The 20,428-nt window shown below is 36.2% G+C and overlaps 1 protein-coding gene across 1 annotated transcript in view; it reads left to right on the forward strand.

Annotated features, from left to right (window-relative positions):
- GSTCD (glutathione S-transferase C-terminal domain containing) overlaps positions 1–20,428 on the forward strand; it is a 135,067-nt gene that overhangs the window by 87,863 nt on the left and 26,776 nt on the right. The window contains exons 6-8 of the mRNA XM_045820403.1: positions 8,567–8,682; positions 8,837–8,881; positions 10,880–11,008. Of these exons, the coding sequence (XP_045676359.1) occupies positions 8,567–8,682; positions 8,837–8,881; positions 10,880–11,008 (290 nt within the window). The remainder of the gene's footprint in view (positions 1–8,566; positions 8,683–8,836; positions 8,882–10,879; positions 11,009–20,428) is intronic.

A 20,428-nucleotide genomic window follows, 5' to 3' on the forward strand; every position in this document is an offset into this window, starting at 1 on the left:
ATCACTTGAGACTTCTGGTCAGTATGGAGGTGCAGGCAGACATGCTTCGCCCCTTGTACAACCACAAGAAGGATTACCACTAACCTCAAAACAAAAAAACACCCAGAACTGCCAGAAAGTCAAACTGTATAGAAGTCCAGCACCCAAGGATTTAAAGAAGACACATTCATCCAGATGGATAGGAGGAGCAGAGACAAGGAGCCAGAGCAGAGAGGACATGTTGCAGCGGTGGTGAGGCAGTGGCATCAGGCTGCTGTGGTGGCCAGCACTCCCACATTAGGGATACCAGGGGAGCGAACCCCCAGGCCAAAGTGCACAGCCCAAGGTTCCAGTGTCAGAAAAATAAAGTCTCATGACTCCTGGCTGTAAAAAACAGTGGGGTTTTGGGTGGTGGAAGAAACTGCGGGTCTCTCAGGAGAGTCCATTTAAAGGGCCCACAGGGTCCTAGAATGCACGTAAACCCACCCATTGTGGAAATCACCCCAGGGCAACAGCTAGAGGAGCACCAGTCGCCTAAGCAACTGGGAGTGGGGAGAGTGCTGAAAAAGCCTCCAGCAGTCAGGCAGTGGCAATGCCTTCTTTCTGATCCCTCCCCCAAATACAAAGCCACAAAGTGCTGAAGTGGGCTGCCCTGCCCTGGCGATTATCTAAGGCTCTGCCCCATACAACATAACAGGTGTGCCAAGACAGGGAGACAAAGCAGCTCTACCTAATACACAGAAACAAACACAGAGAGGCTGCCAAATTGAGAAAACAAAGAAATATGGCCCAAATGAAAGAACAGAACAAAACCCCAGTAAAAGAAAGAAGCAAAATGGAGATAGCCAACCTGCCAGATACGGAGTTTAAAGCACTGGTGATAAGGATGCTTAGAGATCTCATTGAGTATGGCAAAAACATAAGAGAAGAAATGAAACCTACACTAAATGAAATAAAGAATAATCCACAGGGAACCAACAGTGAGGGGAAGGAAACCAGGGTTCACATCAATGAAGCGAAACATAAGGAACAAATAAATAGTCAACGAGAACAGATTGAAGAAACAACAATTTCAAAAAAACCAGGGGAGAATAAGAAGACTCTAGGATATCTCCACACATGCCAACATCCAAATTATAGGGATGCCAGAGGGAGAAGATGAAGAGCAAGAAATTAAAAAATTATTTAAAAAAAATAATGAAAGAAAACTTCCGTAATTTGGTGAAAGAAATAAAAATGCAAATCCAGGAAGCACAGAGTCCCAGTCAAGTTGGACCCAAAGAGGCCCACTCCAAGGTACATTGTAATTAAATTGCCAAAGGTTAAAGATGAGGAGAGAATCTTAAAAGCAGCAAGAGGAAAGGAGAGAGTTATCTACAAAGGAGTTTCCATAAGATTATCAGCTGATTTCTCAAAAGAGACTTTGCAGGCAAGAAGGGGCTGGAAAGAAGTATTCCAAATGATGAGAAGCAAAGACCTGTAACCTAGATTATACTATCCAGCAAAGCTATCATTTAGAATGGAAGGGCAGTTAAAGTGCTCTCCAGATAAGGTCAAGTTAAAGGAGTTCGTCATCACCAAGCCCTTATTATCTGAACTGTTAAAGGGACTTATTTAAGAAAAAGAAGATAAAACTAGGAATATTAAAGTGAAAAGAAACTCACAACTATCAACAACTGAATCTAAAAAACAAAAACAAAAGCAAACAACCAGTACAGGAACAAAATCATAGGTATGGAGATTATCTGGAGGGTTATCAGTGGTGGGCAGGGGAGGAGAGATTGAGGGAAAAGTTACAGGGACTAAGAAGCATAACTTGTAGGTACAAAATAGACAGGGGGAGGTTAAGAACAGTATAGGAAATGGAGAAACCAAAGAACTTATATTCGTGACCCACAGACATGGACTAAGGGGGTATTGCTACACGGGAGGGGGGCACCGGCTAGAGTAGGGCAAAGGGTGGAAAAATTGAGACAACTGTAATAGCATAATAAATGAATATACTTTAAAAAATAACTTATTCTGGAAAAGCTGGCACTCATCATTTCAAGCTACTAGATATACCATTTAACCTACATACTGTGAAACGCACCAAACTGGAAGTCATATTGAGGATTACTTGAATATATGAATATCTCAAAAAATTAAATGAAACGACTAAAATATTATATCTCACTGTTGTTAACTCAAGCCTCTGAAAAAGAGAAGGAAATAAATACCTAAACTATTTTGTGCAGTTAACACTGTTGTTCTAAAGCGTTTCAATTTGGTCTTGTGGGCAACTTGTAAGATATTGCGAACTTTCTTTTGAAACTGAATTCCAGAACAAAGTAATGTTTGCTTCGTGTGGTGTAAATAGTATTTGAGTAAAATGAAAATATATGAATTTGATTAACTCTGGGATCTGACATTCTGAAGTCAGAATGTTTAATTCATCTTAGAAACAAAACATGCAACAATAAGAAGGTTTTTAAATTTCCACTATTCATTGTATCTAAACTCTTCTATAAACAAAGCAGAAGTTTTGTTTTGACAAATAATGTGACTATACTTTTCTCAACTTTGGTTCCCCACTAAATATTTTTTAGTTGTTGGCTTTTTAAAAAATGTTCTAGAATTAGATATGAAAGGGCAAAGGAACACACTACTTCCAGTCAACGTCTGCAGTACTGTCACATGAAAGATCTTCCCAATCTACTTTTATTTCTTTCCTCCTAGAGAATCTGATTTTCAACAAATCGATTGCTTGACCTCTCCATGTGACTTTTCTATAAAATAAAAAAGGTTGCTGATAGTCCCCAGGTGGGGAAATGGGCTCTTCGGGAAAGGATGACACACAAAGATCAGCCCATTACACAGGGTGACCGGTGAGACTTCCAAATAATGCATTAGTGATGTGTTCCAAAATGGTGAGTTCAAAATTCAAATGAATCCTTTTTACTGGTAGGCCTGCTCTTGGAAATTTTATTTAGGGGAAAAACTGAAGTAAAATGTATTTTATGACTGATTCTGAAGAATTATTTTTTCCCTCCAAGATGTAATTACTAGGGCAATCTCACTTCACTGCCAGAAAGCACCTCAGTTGCTTTAACTCTTACAAATAAAAAAGACACCAACACTGAAGTTCTGAAATTGCAATTAATCAGTCATCTGTTTAAGAAATAGCAGATCATATTGGAAAGAAAACTGAACCTGGTTAGAAATCCTTGGTGAGAGTCCCAGCTTCTCCACTTACCAGCTGTGCGTGTCTCTGAGCAGGTGCTAAGGCTGAGCACTTCTTTACTGTTCAGTGTCCTCGTTTGTAAAATGAGGAAAATGTTATCCACTCTGGCGTCCTGACAGAGTTCTGGGGGTAGATGGTATATCAAATATGCAAGTGCTTAATAAATTGCAAAGCATCCTATAAACACAAAGTATGATCTCTCATTTCAGAAGCTTTGGTGAAAACATATGGATTTTTTTAAGTTATAGTTGTTAAATTTTCATTATAAATATATGGTACAGTATTATTAGTAAGATACATTTTCTGAACTCTATATAATACAATATAATATAATATAATGCTTTATACTAATTAAACAAGATAAAATTTTATTAAGGAAAGAAACTGAGTGTTATAAATGTTTGTGTCTTTAACATTGTCTAGAACAGCTCTGTGTAGGTCAAGTTGGTTGATTGATTGATTGGCCGAATGACTGATTGAGAAGGATATTTGTGAAGTCATTATTCTCCAATTTATAAAGGAGTAAATTGGTTTCTTTTGACATTTTGGATTTCCAGTAAAAAATTATTGAATGCTCAGATAATGTATAGAACAAAACTATCAGGGTGAAAAATACCATCACACTGTTATACTGTTGTTAGTGGATTTCATAGACTGAAGTATGGGATGTGTGAATAAGCGAGGGGCTAGGGAGCACCGGGGAGAACGTATCAGAGGTTGGTATCCACTGTTGCGAGGATACTGTCACAGTGAGTCAGTGTGGCTAAGAGGGTTAATGGTGCTCACCTACAACCAGCTGTAAAAACACTGAACCCAGAGAATTATTATAAGCTTTTAGTGTTTCCAAGAACTCATCTCCAAAGTTTAAAACAACGTTGCCTTAATCTAAAGTGTAAGCTTTATGTTGCTGCTTAGTTTCATCTATCTTTTCAGAAATTTTTTTAGGAATTTTGTTCTGTCTTTCTAGCTTTTGATAAAACTTTTAAAATGGCTGCTTTCTTATTTCCTCACAAAAATTTTCAAAAACTTTTTAATTCCCACCTGAAACAGTTTCATAGTTGACTTTTTCATTTTTAAAATTTCAACAAATATAGGCAAAGCATTCACATCTAACTCGTTTCATACTTAGTACCTCAAAAGTTAGCATACTGCCTTGAAATGCAGTTTGTCATGACTGCAGAGAAAATTCATTCATTAAACTTTTATCGAACACCTGTTATATGCCTATCAGTCTCCTAACACTCTTTCTGTCTGTCCTTGGTTATAAGGTTCTCTCCAGCTCGTGTTCAGTTGGTTTTTCAGGATGATTTCTCTACAATTTTGTTGTAATTCCTGATCGGTCCCGGGAGGAAGTTAGTGTGGCTTCCACTTACTCCTCCGTCATCTTGGATCCCACTCACCTAACACTGTTTAACTGGACCCAAGTTTATGTAGTTCCAGGGGAAACAATCATCTATATCTATTTCAGGGAGACAGAAACAATTTTACCTAATGGTTCTTTCTTCAGTATATTATAATTAATTGTGCCTAGGTATCATTTTATATTTTCTTATTTTTAAATTGAGATATAATTAACATATATTAGGTTCAGTTGTACCATATAACAATTCAATATTTGTATATATTATAAAACAGGGGCCCCCATCCTCCGGGCCATGGACAGGTACCATGGCCTGCTGTGAACCAGGCCTCCAGCCAAGCTCACCTGAGCTCCATTTCCTGTCTCCTCCCCGCCACCCCCCACCAGGTGAGAGAGAACCAGGGAAGTTCTCCTGAGTTTCCCACCCTACCCCACTGGTCCCTGGTGCCAAAAATATTGGGGACCACTGTAAAATGACCATCATAATAAGTCAAGTTAACATCTGTCACCATACAGTTATATAATTTTTTTCTCGTTATGAGAACTTTTTTTAAATATAAGATTTGTAGATAAGCTTTCTTTTTTAAAGATTTTATGTACTTATTTTAGAGAGAGGGGGAGGGAGGGAGAAACAGAGGGAGAGAAACATCAATCAGTTGCCTCTCATGCACCCCTACTGGGGACCTGGCCCTCAACCCAGGCATGTGCCTTGACTGGGAATCAGATCAGTGACCCTTTGGTTAGCAGGACATCTCTCAATTCACTGAGCCACACCAGCCAGGGCTCATTATGAGAACTTTCAAGATATACTTTCTTAGCAACCTTCATAAATGCAATACAGTATTATTGCATCCCCATGACTTAATTGGTTTAATAACTGGATATTTATACCTTTTGGCTTCCTTCACCCATTTTACACACCTCCCATCTCTACAACCACCAACTTGTTCTGTTGGATTCCACATGTGAGATCATATGTTGTTCGTCTTTCTCTGTCTATTCTTCACAACACTGGAGCACAAGGGATGGATATACATACTATATGGCTGTATAGCTGAAGATGCGGCTGGCAAACTAACAGCCCAGAGCACTAGAGACTGTTTTTCTTTTTTTTTTTTTTTTGGCCAGGAAATCAAAAGTTCTTCTTAAAGTAGAATGGAGACTTTAGTAATGAGGTCTAATGTGTATAAAAGTACCTGTCTCTTTTCCTTTTCCCAGTAACTTATAGCATTCATGTTACTTTGGTGTTTCAGACTAAGAAACAAAAAATTAAGAGGCTTTTCTTGGTAATTTATTAGACTGAGTGGATGTCATGGCTACACATGTGCACAATTTCCATCCATGGTTTTTCTTTTGTTTTGTTTTGCCTTATTTGATACTTGAAACTAATCAAAAATGCTAGTTTTCTAATATGGCTCTTTCTTAACTTAAAAATTGGCTTCTTTACCTTTGTACTTTCTTTTGGGGCAAAGGAAAGTTGTCCAAATCATCACGATCCTCCTAACTTGAGTCGAACAAGGATAAGACTTCAGTGTGGGAGAGTTACATCACAGAACACATGAAATCACTCGTATGAAAACATTTGATAACCTTTAGTTAAGCTAAAGATAGATTATAATTTATGCTAGTATGTGGTGTCTTAGGCACAAGAATATTGGATATAAATTAATAGTAGGATTTCATTTTTAATTGATGCCTTATCTTAAAATACCACCTTCTTACTTTGTTCAATGTTCATGTTCCTAGGAGCTTCATAACATTTAGGAAACTGGAACGGGGAGGAGGAATGCTGTATTAGGGGCAGTTTTCCCATAAAGCATTTAGGCATCATGTTTAGCTTACTCGGTGAATAGTATGTGAAGCTCAATAGTCTCTTTATCTAAATACAGCCCTGAAAAGTACTCTTTGCCTTCAGCCTTCATTTCAGCATGGATTCTTTACATGCAAGATACAGTCAGCAAGAAAAACAGAGCTTCATCAACATTTGCTCTTGAAACTGACTTAAGAAAGTCAGGTAATTCTAAATGAATAGAAATATGGCAGATAACTTGTTAGATATTCTGTTAAATAAATTTTCTTATCTCCTTGTTCTTAACAAAAGATAATTCCTTTTGACTCTCTATTATGAAAATCCATATGAAGAATTGTTAAGAAATCTACAAACAGAACAAAGACTGAAATGCTTGTGCTCACTCCTTGCTGGGTGGTGGCTCACATAATAGTGGCATTTGTGACCCAAGCCCTCCCACAGGGCTCAAAGCACTTTTCCATTTTTGCATTCTGATTCCCCACCTCCTCCCCTTTCTTGTTCATATTCTTTCTCCTCCAAGGGAAGACTGTATTGCCTTAAAAAATAAGTTGGATATATGAATGCATGGCTAGATAAATACAAGTGTGACAAACCAAGCATAGAAATTTGTTGAGGGCAGCATCTAGGTGGAGTTTGTAAGGGTGTTCATTCTTTCAGCTTTGCCATGCTCTTGGAAACTGTCATAAATCTCTTCTGAATGGTTATCCACAGGGGTCGGATGACAGAGGCCTTCACTTGCTCTGAGTGTAAATCTTTAACAATTACATTATTAGAGAAAAATGAAAATAACTATTTTTAGAGCTACATGAAATTTTCTTCACAAATGGAATCTCCAGGCTATTGATTTAAAAGCTCTGCATGTTTGAAATTCACATTCAGCCATGCTAAGTAGTCGAGAACGTGCACAACAATTCAGCTGTGTGGTGGCGACCACATCATTGTAATGGGAAATTTGTTACATAAGTACGATAAATACAGTGAATGAAATACTATGTAACTATTAAAATGTATAGTATAAAAACAAATGCATAGACCTGGAATGATTTCTAGTATTTATGTGCTTTCTAAAAAAATCTGAATTTATGGGCATGAATAGAAGAACATATATAAAAATATAGCTTCGACTTATGAGAGTATGGGTCTTTTTCTCTTATATAGATTTTAATCCATATTTTCTATTCTTTCCTAAAATAAAAGTTTCTCAGTGTTCTTATTTTAGTAACATTAGAAAGGAGAAAAATAGAAAAGAGAATAACAGAAAAAATGCTATTTTTCTGTGAAAATGGGGCAGGGAAACCTTGGTATCTGTAAGTAATATTTTGAGTGAAAAAGATTATCTGCGTCTTTAATCTATATCACTGAAATCTGCTCTCTTACATTTTCTTACTCTTGCTCTTACAACAAAATACATTTGAAACATGTAAAAACAAATAATTTCATTCATTCTTCTGAAGATATATTCATGGGCTTGACTAATGGCTTTTGAAAGTTCAGATGTTTTCATGCTGTTAGGCCCAAGGCATTTCATACTTGGAAATGCCTATCTTTAATCTGTAATTGCATTAAATTTCTGTGTCTGACTCATGAGGAAAAAGCTTCAAAGCAGAAATGAGAAAATCCATTTTCTCTCTTAATATAATAACCATTGACATATTTCAGTGTGATGCCTATGTTCCAAATATCCTAACCAGAAGAACTGAGATTAAGGATGGGCCAGTTAAATTTTTAAAAAATTTTTATTTATTATAGATCTCATTTCTCTAAGGAGACTTAAGCAATGTGCTGAAATTAGATAATTTTTACAATACCTCTGAGAGGCATAGAGCAAAGAGACCATTGCTGTTTTCTCCAATAAACATCCAATATCTTCATCCAATAAATATTTATTGAACAGTTGCTTTGTGGCTCTGAACTTAATATTTCATTTACTGTTTTCTCTCTTTACAAGACATTTTTTATAGATTTTCTGCCAGTGGCTATTGAAAGAACAGTTACATATGACTAAAAGTAAAAGTAAGCAAATTAGATTTCATTTCTGGGTTCCAGTTCTCTAGTCTTCTCGTAGCAGATTATCTGGAATTTGTAATTCATTTATCTATTCATCCCTCTTCCTGTATGCTGGCAGTCTGTTCTACCAGGGCCCTCTCAGTCCTGCCCAATACACATTTCATTTTTTCCCTCTCGTCTTTCCCAGGTAAAATGTCCAGTGACCGAGCTTTGAGGAAGCAGCAGCAGCTGAACAACCTTGTGTATGTGGTGGCAAATCAGGCCAAACCTGGCGACAGAATTGTGGATTTCTGCAGTGGCGGGGTATGATATCCCTCCATATTCTCTTTAGCTTTCCCAAGACTGTGACTTCATATTACATTCAAGGCCGTGCTTTTATTTGGCAAGATTGTTGTCTCAGAAATCGCAGACCCCTTAGGGTCCAATTTTAACTTGTTTCCTTTCCTGCTTCCTTCAGGGCCATGTTGGGATTGTGCTTGCTCATATGCTGCCATTATGCCAGGTAAAGTCTGGTTCGTAGATAAAGAAAACATCGGAAAACTGCATGACTCAGTCAGCTGAGACTGGCTCACCCCTGCTCTCTGAGTTTGTGATCATTCACCCAGGCCAGCCATGTGGGACTCACATTTCCTTTTTTCTTAGAAATGAACTTCTAAGATTCAGAATCTTAAGGGAAAAAATGTAAAGTGGGATCACAATAACTTTCAACTTTTATAAAAAGAGTTATATTTAAAAAAATTTTTTAAATAAATCACCATTCCACTACTAATTAGAATAATGATAAAACCAGTTTAATTGTCAACATAATATACACTGGAAATACTGGCTTCTGAAACTTGTTGAGCATATTCTTTTGGTAACCTCATCTTTATTCATTGCATCAAAATTGTAACAACAATAATGAAACTAAAAAAAAACAACTTACCACACTGATCAATCAAATGATTTTCTCCCCGTGTTCTCCCTGTCATTGCCCTTGAGGATGCTTATTGTTGCAAACTCTAAAAGTGCAAATACAGTCTTAGTTTTCTGTTTTCAGTCAAGATTGGATCGCAAATGTTATAAATATTTTCATTAAAACATCACTTAAATATGACCACATAATATGTTTTCAAGGAAGTGCCCCATAATTTATGTAATCGCCACCATGTATCAGAAGTTTGTGCTATTTTTAGTCTTCTGCCATATTACATCATTTTATCCCAGTGACCTTCTTTTAACATGAAAGTCCAGAATTTGATGTCATTTTTTTTTCAAAAAGCTACAGTTGAACTTGGTCACATTCTTTGCTTGTAAGCCTTTAAAAGATGCAAAGTAATTACAGTGTGACTCCACTCCCAGGAGAAAAATGCGGAAGAACTCATAGAGCAGTGCAAATGATGTGCCACAGAATGATGGCAGTTGGAGGGATGGTGTTTCTCTTTTACCTTCTTAGAAAATCAGGAGTCAAATAAATAAGGACTCCTGGGAGAAACAGACAGGTGTGTGTTTTATTATTTAGAAGAGCAACAATAGTGTGGTTGGAAGAAGAGGAAGAAAGGTCACAGAGTAGAATCCTGGAGAAACAGCATCAGGGACATGCTGTCTTTTTTTCCCACCCTAACAGTTCCCCTGGAAACGGACATTCAGACTGGAAAGGGGAAGTCTTGGCTGAAATAAAGAGGGGAGAGCCTTTGACACTAAGTATACTCGGACAGGCTTTTTTATACAAAGGGACCCAGGGTTTTCCCATAAAGATAAGCATGAGGACAAAATTTGGGTAGAACTAGAAAGGTAGTGATGAAAGTGACTTAGTGCAGCCCACTTTTCCCCATCCAAACCAACAATCCTTTCCCGTCTGCCTGGGCCTGGGTTACTGGAGAGACTCCTAATAGTTGCACTGCCTTCTGCCTCGCCCCCGCCACCAATATGTACTGTACATTGCAGCATGAAACTTCTCCCATCCCCCATGATCTGGATCCTTTTGCCTCTCAGGCCTGGTGTCCACCTTCTATACCTTGCCCCCCAACCCTCACCATCACCATCATGTTCTGTGCCCCAACTATACTGATTTTCTCAGTTCTTCAAACACACAGTGTGTTTCCCACCTTGAGCCTTCATAATGTTTCTCTCTCTGCCAGAAACACTCCTGCAGTGCCCCAGATAATTTCTACTCATGTTCAAGCCTCAGTCAATAGGTTACTTTTCCATATTAATTGACTAAAACCTGCTTTAGTCATCAAGTTTAGGTGCTCTAATAACATATTACATGTATTTTATTAAGCACTTACCACTGTATTATAATTGCTGGTTTCACTTACATCACTACAACTGTAAGCTTTTAAGAGTTCAAGGATCTTGTTCATTTTTGTACCATATTATCTGACATACTTCTTGGCACAGGTTAGGGGTCAATGTAATATATTCCATATTATTAAAGCTATGAAATACAGCAGTAGTACTTTGCCCTAATGTCTGAATTGTGTTCCTGAATATGCTTTGTTTTCTCGGTGAAATCTAGGTTACATTAATAGAAAACAAGGAATTATCATTAATACGTGCTAAGAAGAGAAGTGACGAGCTAGGTCTAAGCAACATTTGGTTTATTCAAGCAAATATGGAGTATTTTACAGGAATGTTTAATATTGGGGTAAGTAATGAGCAATTTCAATTTCCTTGGTTAAATAAATAAGAAAAATTATATGCCATAGATAGCAGGGGTATCCAACCTGCAGCCCGTGGGCCACATTTTAGCCCAGGATTGCTGTGCATACAGCCCAACACAAAATTCTAAACTTACTTAAAACATTATGACATTTTTTATTATGCTTCACAATGCATTTACTGTGTGGCCCAAGACAACTCTTTTTCTTCCAGTGTGGCCCAGAGACACCAAAAGGTTGGACACCCCTGAAAAGGATATACTTTTATATTCTTTTCTAAACAAAGAAATTTATAATGTTTGTTTTCTATTATCTATATAGCATAGCATACCAGTGATATTATTTTAGTCATAAAACTTTATCATTACATGACAGAAATAACATTTGTGCCTCAACCAGACAAGAACTTTATTTTCCTCACTGCAGGATCCTGTTCCTAAAAACAATGTTTGACACACAACAAGTGCTTAAAAAATAGCTATTCATTGAATGAGTGAATGAATGAATGCTAATGAAGATGACTTCTCTTGATTTATTCTACATTTTCAAGAGACAATGAAAGAAAAGAAAAAGAAAGAAGATAATGAAAAACATAGCTTATTAGTAATGTGTAGATACCGGAGTTACCTTTAGGTAATATTTACTTTAGCTAAGATTCAATATCTGCATGTATTTGTAGCTTCTAAGAGACAAAAAATATATTAGTCATGTTTCTATAACCTTAAAACCAAAATATTATTATTTGATATTACTAAAAAGACCTAAGACATGATTCTGCAGTTCATTTAAACCCAAGATCGTGTGCTCTGGTGGAATTTGAGTTTCATCAAGATGTTAGTGTTGCTGCTGTCCCTCATATTTGTTTTAAATCATTTTCCTGATTATTATAGGACTATATGCTCAATAGAGAAAAATACATAATAATATTAAGAAGAACCACTGGTACATCCATTACCGACAGATGAATATGGATACCTGCCCCAAACATTTGCTGTTCAGATATTTACACACATGTACAAATGCATACTTACACACATGTTAACATCGTTGAGATTATACTATATCATCCTGCTTTACTGAACATTGTCACAAATCTTTTCCCTAGTAATTAATCCTTTCCCTTTTTCATGTCATTACATTGTAATTGTTACAATACAATGGTGGATATCTTATGCATCAAGATGTTTAAGACTTTAGATACATTTGCCAAATCACTTTCCAGGAAGGTTGTGCTATTGTGCATTTTCAGCTGCATATGTCCACATAACATACACAGTGGCCTTCTCCAGATGGAACTCGTGTCCAGTTTCAGAAGCTCAGACTTTTTGTAGTACTTTTGATTTTTTTTCCAAGGAAGGTCATTTCCAAGGTATCAACTGTTGGAAATTCCTGGGGTGTCTTGATAGTTTTTACAATCTAAAAAGTACACAATTTGTTTCCTTTGTAGACCTGATCTAGATTGGTTCTTTCAAGCCCATAAAAAGAAAAGTAAACTTCAAGAAAACTGTTAATGAGGTAACTCTTCATAAGGAAATTCAGGAAAGTGTAGACATCTAATCCAGTAAACTCAAGTTAAATATATATCTATATGCAGTTTAAGTTGCACAGAAACATGGAGGTAAAGAGTAAAGCTTCTCCCATTAAATGAGTCCCTGAGACAGTGCCTGTGTCACAGGACACCAGGCAGAATGTGGAAGGCAGCACAGCATTGCTGCCTGTCTACTCACCTCTCAAATCACAAAATCCCAAGTCCACAACCATATGACTCTTTCTCCTTCTGTGGCTTATAGATAGTAAGTCACTGTGGCATGTTCTTATAACCTTCAAAGTCATAATTTACTAACAACAACTAAAAATGTATATGTCTTTTGGAAGGGATATTGTCTCTACATTTCACAATAATATATCCATAATTTCTTTTACTTTCATAATTACCTTTGTCCAGATATATAGAAAATGATTTAAAATTACTTGGAGGAGCATTAAACCAAAATTAGATTTACTGTCAAGAAAATGATATGCCTGGGACAGTAACTGAAGCACTGTCACTGGATAAATCAAGCTGAATGCATCAGTGACTCTAACTGTTGTATTGAATAGGTTCGAGTGAAAGTAGTGCTGCTAGGGAGGAGATCAGAATAGCCAGGTATCGGAAATGCATTAAAACTGCATTGATCCCTGATTGTGTGATATTCCAAATAAGGGTTTAGATGGCAATTATGTTTATTTAGTAAATGCTTTTTTCTCTTACTCTTTTTGTTTAGATATAAAAATTAATGGTGTAAATAAGATTTTAAGGAGAGAATTTTAAAGTCTTACATCCAACTATCTTTAGGAATTGTAAATAATTTGTGTATAAAACAAAAATACTAATTACTACTCGTATCTTCATTAGTACCACAAACCATATCAGGCAAAAATTGATAGATTTACTATTTTTGTTAAACTAGGTTTATTTGAAATAATGAAAGAAATATAAATATTTTCTGATCTTTCTATAACATTTTCCAACACCCTCACCTAATGTACCTCTCTCTTATAATGAGAATCAATGAGGTAATGACTGTGTTTGTTCCAAACAGCCCCTCTGTAGTTTCTGATTTACATTGTGCTTATTTGAGAAATGTATTTCTTTAGAAATAGAAATCCTTAATAAGCATATAAAAACATTCAAAGTCTCTAGTAACCAAATACATTTTAATTTGTTTTTTAAAATATTGATTTGTTTGTTTGCTTGTCTGTTTGTTTGTTTATTGGGGTGAGGAGAGAGAGAGAAAGAGAAACACCAATGTGAGAGAGAAAATATCGATTGGTTGCCTCCCACACATGCCCCCACTGGGGATTGAACCTGCAACCAGGCATGTGCCCTGACTGGGGACCTTTTGCTTTGCAGAATGATGCCCAACTGAGCCACAGTGGTCTGACCCAAATACATTTCAACTGGAATAACAATATTTCATTTTGCTCTAAAATTTACAGAGATTTTTGAAATATTGTTACCCATTGACTACAAGTTTTCAGTGAGGTGGACTTAGTCATAGCTTTGAAAATACAGTAGCTTTGAAAATTTTCACTTATATGATATTTGCAATGATTTGCTAAAGATATGAAAAATTAGTTACAATGGTAAATAAAATAGTGAAAGATGCAAGATGGCAGAATAGGTGGAAGTTACACTAACCTCCTCCTGGGACCAAACTGGAATTACAACTAAATTATAGATAAATCATCCTGAGTAACCAACTGAGCACTAGCTGGAGAGAAGCCTTGTAACCAAGGACATATGGCAGAAACCACACCACCACCACGAGACTGGTAGGAAGTGTGGCATTACAAGAGGGCTGGCAGGACTCCCATTGGTTGCAGCTGAAGTTCCAAAGGGACATTTCATCAGCCTGGGGGGCTCCCCCTGAGAAGAATGAGGTCTAAACCCCAAGTTGGGGTTCCCAGCCCTAAGCACCAAACCAGAAAAGGAACACAAATACCGTCTGGCTATGAAAAGTAGTGGGATTTCTGTCCAACAGGGAAAGATGGCTAGATATGTAGAGAGCCTCTTAAAGGGCCAACAGAAAATTTTCTTTGTAGCCACCTACCCTGGGCTCCAGCACAGCAAACTAGAGACACAAGAGGAGAATCTGGGGTTGGTGGCTCTGGGGAGAGAGCTGAAGGGTCAGCTGCCAGGACCTCTATGATAAGTCCTTCCCCATACTGCAGAAGCCGTCTTTTTTGGGCAAAGCGCTCCCTTCCATGCAGCATCAGCACTAGAGGAAGCAATAACCCAAAGCAATAATTGCAGCAGTTCCTCTTGCCCTACCTGGTGAAGCTTAAGCCAGGCTGCTGAGGAGTAATGGTAGAGGCTATTTCAGTGATCAAGTATAACAGAAAGTCTGCTGGTGTGGGTGTATCTCTGGGAGCTTTGAGATTTTAGCTGACCCTCCCCCAACCACAGTGCAAGTAAAAGCAGGCCTTGGTGCACAGCCTGGTCCTTTCTGCACACAAACAGCTACTTACTGGCTGTATGACCTTGGGCAACTAACTAGTCCTAGTATTTCCATCTATTAAATGAAAATATGCGGTTCATAGCACATTGATACCATGTATATGAAGCATTTAGCAGGTTGTCTGGCACTTAGGAAATACTCAGTATGTTGAGCCTCTTCTCTTCTTACTGTACAGTGTGATATCAACCATCTAAAAACTGCAAAGTAAGGATGGGAAGAAATTTTGCTAACATGTATTTTTTAAAGGTGGCTAGCTCTATATACTGCACAATGATATTGTTCTTTATTATTTTCAGTATTCTCAAAGTATCCCAAATTTAATGTTATTACTTATATATTCATAATAATATAAATAACAGAGAAGAAATAAATATTTATGTTTAATATTTTATTGATAGCTTATTTAGCAAAAAAAAAAGGCTAATGGGGTCAAAAGGATTGCTATAATATATCTAAAAGAATTCTGCACATATAAGATATATAATATTTAAATATTACATGTGTGATTTCTTTCAAAACAAGTATTTGATTATTATATAAGTACCTTTTAAATGATTTATTCTGATTTTGATTATAATGACTCTTAATTTCCCAAGGAAAATATAAAAGGCTTTCAAAAGTAAAATTCATCCAAGAAGGAGTTTTTCATTTTAGCTTCAATATATGCAGCTGTATGATCCTGAATTGTGCTTTATAGGTTGAATGTTTGCATCTGCCCTCACACAAAAACTCTCAACAAAGTGGATATAGAGGGAACATAACTCAACATAATAAACACCTTTTATAACACATTACAAACATCATACTCAGTGGTGAGAAACTGAAAGCTTTTCCTCTAAAATTGGGAGTAAAACAAAGATGCCCACTCTTTTTAAAATATTTTATTTATTTATTTTTAGAGATAGGAGAAAGGAGGGAGAAAGACAGGGAGTGAAACATCAATGTGAGAGAGAAATATCTATTGGTTGCCTCTTGCACATGCATGCCCTATTCATGGACCAAACCCACATCCTAGGCTGAGAATCAAACTGGCAACCTTTTGCTTTGTGAGACAATACCCAACCAACTGAGCCACTGGGCAGAGCAAGGATGCCCACTCTTCCCACTTTAATTCAACATAGTATTTAAAGTCCTAGCTATAGCAATTAGACAAGAAAAAGAAATCAAAGGCATCCAAATTGGAAAGAAAGAAGTAAAATTGTCACTATATGCAGATGGTATAATACTACATACAGAAAAACCTACGCTCCACTAACACTGTTAGAACTAATAAATAAATGTAGTCAACTTACAAGATACAAAATTAATAAACTGAAATATGTTGCATTTGTATACATTAATAAGAAACTATCAGAAAGAGAAATTAAGAAAATAACCCCATTTACAATAAGCATCAAAAAGGATAAAATCTGGGAATAAATTTAACCAAGGATGTGAAAGACTTTTACTCTGAAAAATATGACACTAAAGAAATTAAAGACAACACATATAAATGGAAAAATATACCCTGTGCCCATGTAGTAGAAGAATTAATATTTTTAAAATGTCCACACTATAAAACAAGCTATGAATTCAATGTAATCCTTATCAAAATAATGATGACAGTTCTTACAGAACTAGAACAAACAACCTTAAAATTTTTGTGGAACCACAAAAGACTCTAAATAGCCCAAGCTATCTTGAGAAAGAAGAACAAAGCTGGAGGCATCATGCTTTCTGATGTCAAACTATACTATATATCAATAATAATAAAACAGCATGATACTGGCACAAAAACAGATACATAAATCAGTGAAAGAGCATAGAGAGCCCAGATATAAATCCTGCTTGTATGGTCAATTAATCCATGACAAAGGAATCAAGAATATAAATGGGGAAAAGACAGTCTTTTATAAATGGTGTTGGGAAACTGGATGACTACAGACAAAATGATGAAACTGGACCGCTTTCTTATACAGTATATAAAAATAAACTCATAATGGATTAAAAATTTAAATGTAAGACCTGAAATCTTAAAATCTTAGAAGAAAATTATGTAGTAAACTCTTTGATGTTGGCCTTAGCAATATTTTTTTTATCTGTCTTTTCAGGCAAGGGAAACAAAATAAAAATAAATGGGACATCAAACAAGAAAGTTTTTTGCACAGTGAAAGAAATCGTCAAAAAAAAAAAAAGGGGGCAACATACTGGATGGGAGAAAATATTTACAAAAGCTATGTCAGAATGGGTTAATATCTAAAATATATAAAGACCTCTACAAGTGAATATCCAAAAATAAACAATCCAATCAAAAATGGGCAGAGAACCTGAGAAGACATTTCTCCAAAGAAAACATACAGATGGCCAATAGGCATATGAAAAGACGCTCAACATCACTAATCAGGGAATTCAAATTAAAACCACAGTGAGATGTCACCTCACTTCTTTCCAGCAGGCTGTTATAAAAAAAAAGGTAACAAACAATACATGTTGGTGAGGTTGTGGAGAAAAGGTAACTTTCATGCACTGCTGCTGAGAATGTAAATTGGTACAACCACTGTGGAAAACAGTATGCAGATTCCTCAAAAAATTGAAAATACAACTACCATACAATCCAGCAATCCTATTTCTGGGTAATTATTTGAAGAAATCCACAACGTTAATTTGAAAAGATATATGCACTTCAAAAATAATTTGAAGCATTATTTACAATAGCCAAGATATGGAAGCAACCTGTCAATTGATGAAATGATAAAGATTTGGTATGTACATACAACAAAGTATTATTCAGCCATAAATCAGGGTGAAATCTTGCCATTTTTTACAACACAGTTGGAACTAGAGGGTATGCTAAGTAAAATCCGTCAGACAGAGGAAAACAAATACCGTATGATCTTACTTACATGTGGAATCTAAACAAACAAAATAAATGAACAAATAAAACAGAAAGAGGTTCACAAATACATAAAACAAACTGATGGTGGCCAGAGTAGTGGAGAGTTGAGAGACTTTTAAAAAGTAGACTTTTTAAGGCTATTTTTTAAAAAGAGGTTTATTATTGCCTTCTTGGCTAGCATGGGATAAATAATCCTCATTATTGTGAAAACTTACTTTACTGGGTTATACTTTTAAGACCTAATTTACAATGTGTATCAATGCTTCTGCTCTCAATATTACACAGACATTGTTGTCAAACAATATTATAGAAAAGGCCATTACTATGAAAAATATGCTTTGCATTAAAAAACTAAAACTGTCAGTGCTAAGCAACCTGCTGTCCAAAATGTTTTAGTTGAATAATTCCAGCAATAAAAGCAGTCATACTCAAATAGTTTTGAGACTTTAAAATGGTAAATATCCCCATTGTGTGAAAAAGCATGATTCATAACTTTACCATCTTAATTGCACAAAAATGGAAGCTTAGTTGTGCAGATACACAGGAGACTGAGGACATGTCAGACTGTAAACTGCTTGTGGTTATGGATGACTTTGTTCTTTGCTTCTTGTGCTTTTCAGTTTCCTATTATATGCACTTATTAACTTTTAAAAATAAATGTTATTCAAAAATAAAATAAATTAAATTAAAATAGTCACCTCAATCAGGTAATAATGTATTGATTTTCATAGTAGGGTGAATATTTTTTTATTTGACTATATATATATATAAAGAACTTGCCCTGGCTGGTGTAGCTTGGTTGGTTGGAGCATTGGCCTGTAAAGTGAAAGGTCACAGGTTCGATTCCTGCTCATAGCACATGCCTAGATTGCAGTTTGTGTACATGATCAGGGAGCATACAAGAGGCAACCAATCAATGTTTCTCTCTCACATTGCAATTTCTCCCTCTCTGTCTCTCCCTTGCCCACTCTAAAATCAATAAGCGTGTTCTTGGGTAAGGATTAAAAAAAGAGAAAAGAAAAAGAATATATATATAATATATATATACACACACATATATATACACACACACATACCCACATAAATATGTATCAGATCTGAGACATGTGTGTGTGTATATGTATATATCACAGAACAGTTTATGTTCAAGTTATCAGTATTTAATTTTTTCTGTTTTACCCATATAAATTTTAATATGATTATGATTTATCAAGGCTGAGTGCTTAATTACAAGCTCATTTCTATTTATGTATGTTAGTGTACAATTAGAAGATGCCAATGCAATTATAGAGTGTAATTAAGTAATCCTTTTGATGGGTAATTTATATAATCCTTTTTAAAAGATAAGGAGCTTGAGAAATTATATATTCTGCAAACATGATTTAGAAAAAATCATTAAGGCAGATGGAGGACTTCCAGGTAAAGAGGGCAGATAGAGACATTTCAACCCCCTTCTCCCCAAGAAAGATCATGACCCTAAATAACAAGAACCAGAAAAATTGTTCTCTGTCATTCATGAAATTACATTCAACATTCTGTTACTTGAACCACAATATCTGGAGGCAGAAAGCAGATGGGAGAAAAATGATAACTTATTACATAAAGAAGGGGAAGATCAAACTGAAATACATGGGGAGAGGGATTGGCAAGAGGCTATCAGGAAGTCACTTTGCTCTCACAGAATCCCAGAAAATTTCACGAATTCAGGATAACAGAAACCTCAGAGAAAGGGGATAAAGAGGGGCTGAAATCACGTTTAATTAAAAAGATTTAGGGATCCAGATTCTCATCCCTATCTTGTGTGGGCAAGTAACTATTTGTCCCCGACTCCCGCGGAACCGGGGAGTGTGTTCTATGAAGACACGGAATCAGAGCCGCTCCCAGTGCGGGGATCTGAGGCACGAAGGAGGGCGAGGGGGTGCACCACACTGAACAAGAACTACGTGAGAATCTGCATACCAAACGGTGGAAAACTTCTCCCTCCCCATGCTGCCATTTGCTCTTAATTCCAGAACTTCAGAAGCTAGAATCATCTCCTTAATCAAAGGGATTAAAAGATCCTCCTCTGCAGAATGAGAACTGTTCCCAGAGAAAAGAAGTCCAGATGACATAGTTGTAGTTGAAACGGAAACCAGCTGGTCACCTCATCAAACACTAGTGAAGCCCTCTAGTCTTCAAGCCTTTCATTCAGAACTTCCAATCAACTTTTAGTGATTTGCTCTTTAATATGAATTGAAAGCCAAAGAATGTCAAATGTGGAAAACTTCCAAACTGGAAGATAGAAACCAAAGCAACAAACATGAAAAAGGATCTTCTGATTCAGGGAGAGATCAGAAAAGATAATGCATTGATGAAATAAGGGTTGAATAAAAAATGAAGAGAACTATCAGAGAACTTCTTGGAAATTAAAAATATGAATATATGTATCTAAATAAAAATGTAGAAATCTAAAAAATGAAATGTAGAACATTATCTGAAAAAATAGAACAAAAAACAAAGAAAGACAAAGAAATAGGAACTGGAAAGAAGGG

This window comes from Phyllostomus hastatus, unplaced genomic scaffold (genome assembly GCF_019186645.2).
Source record: "Phyllostomus hastatus isolate PE091 unplaced genomic scaffold, TTU_PhHast_1.1 phas_scaffold_39, whole genome shotgun sequence".
NCBI lineage: Eukaryota > Metazoa > Chordata > Mammalia > Chiroptera > Phyllostomidae > Phyllostomus > Phyllostomus hastatus.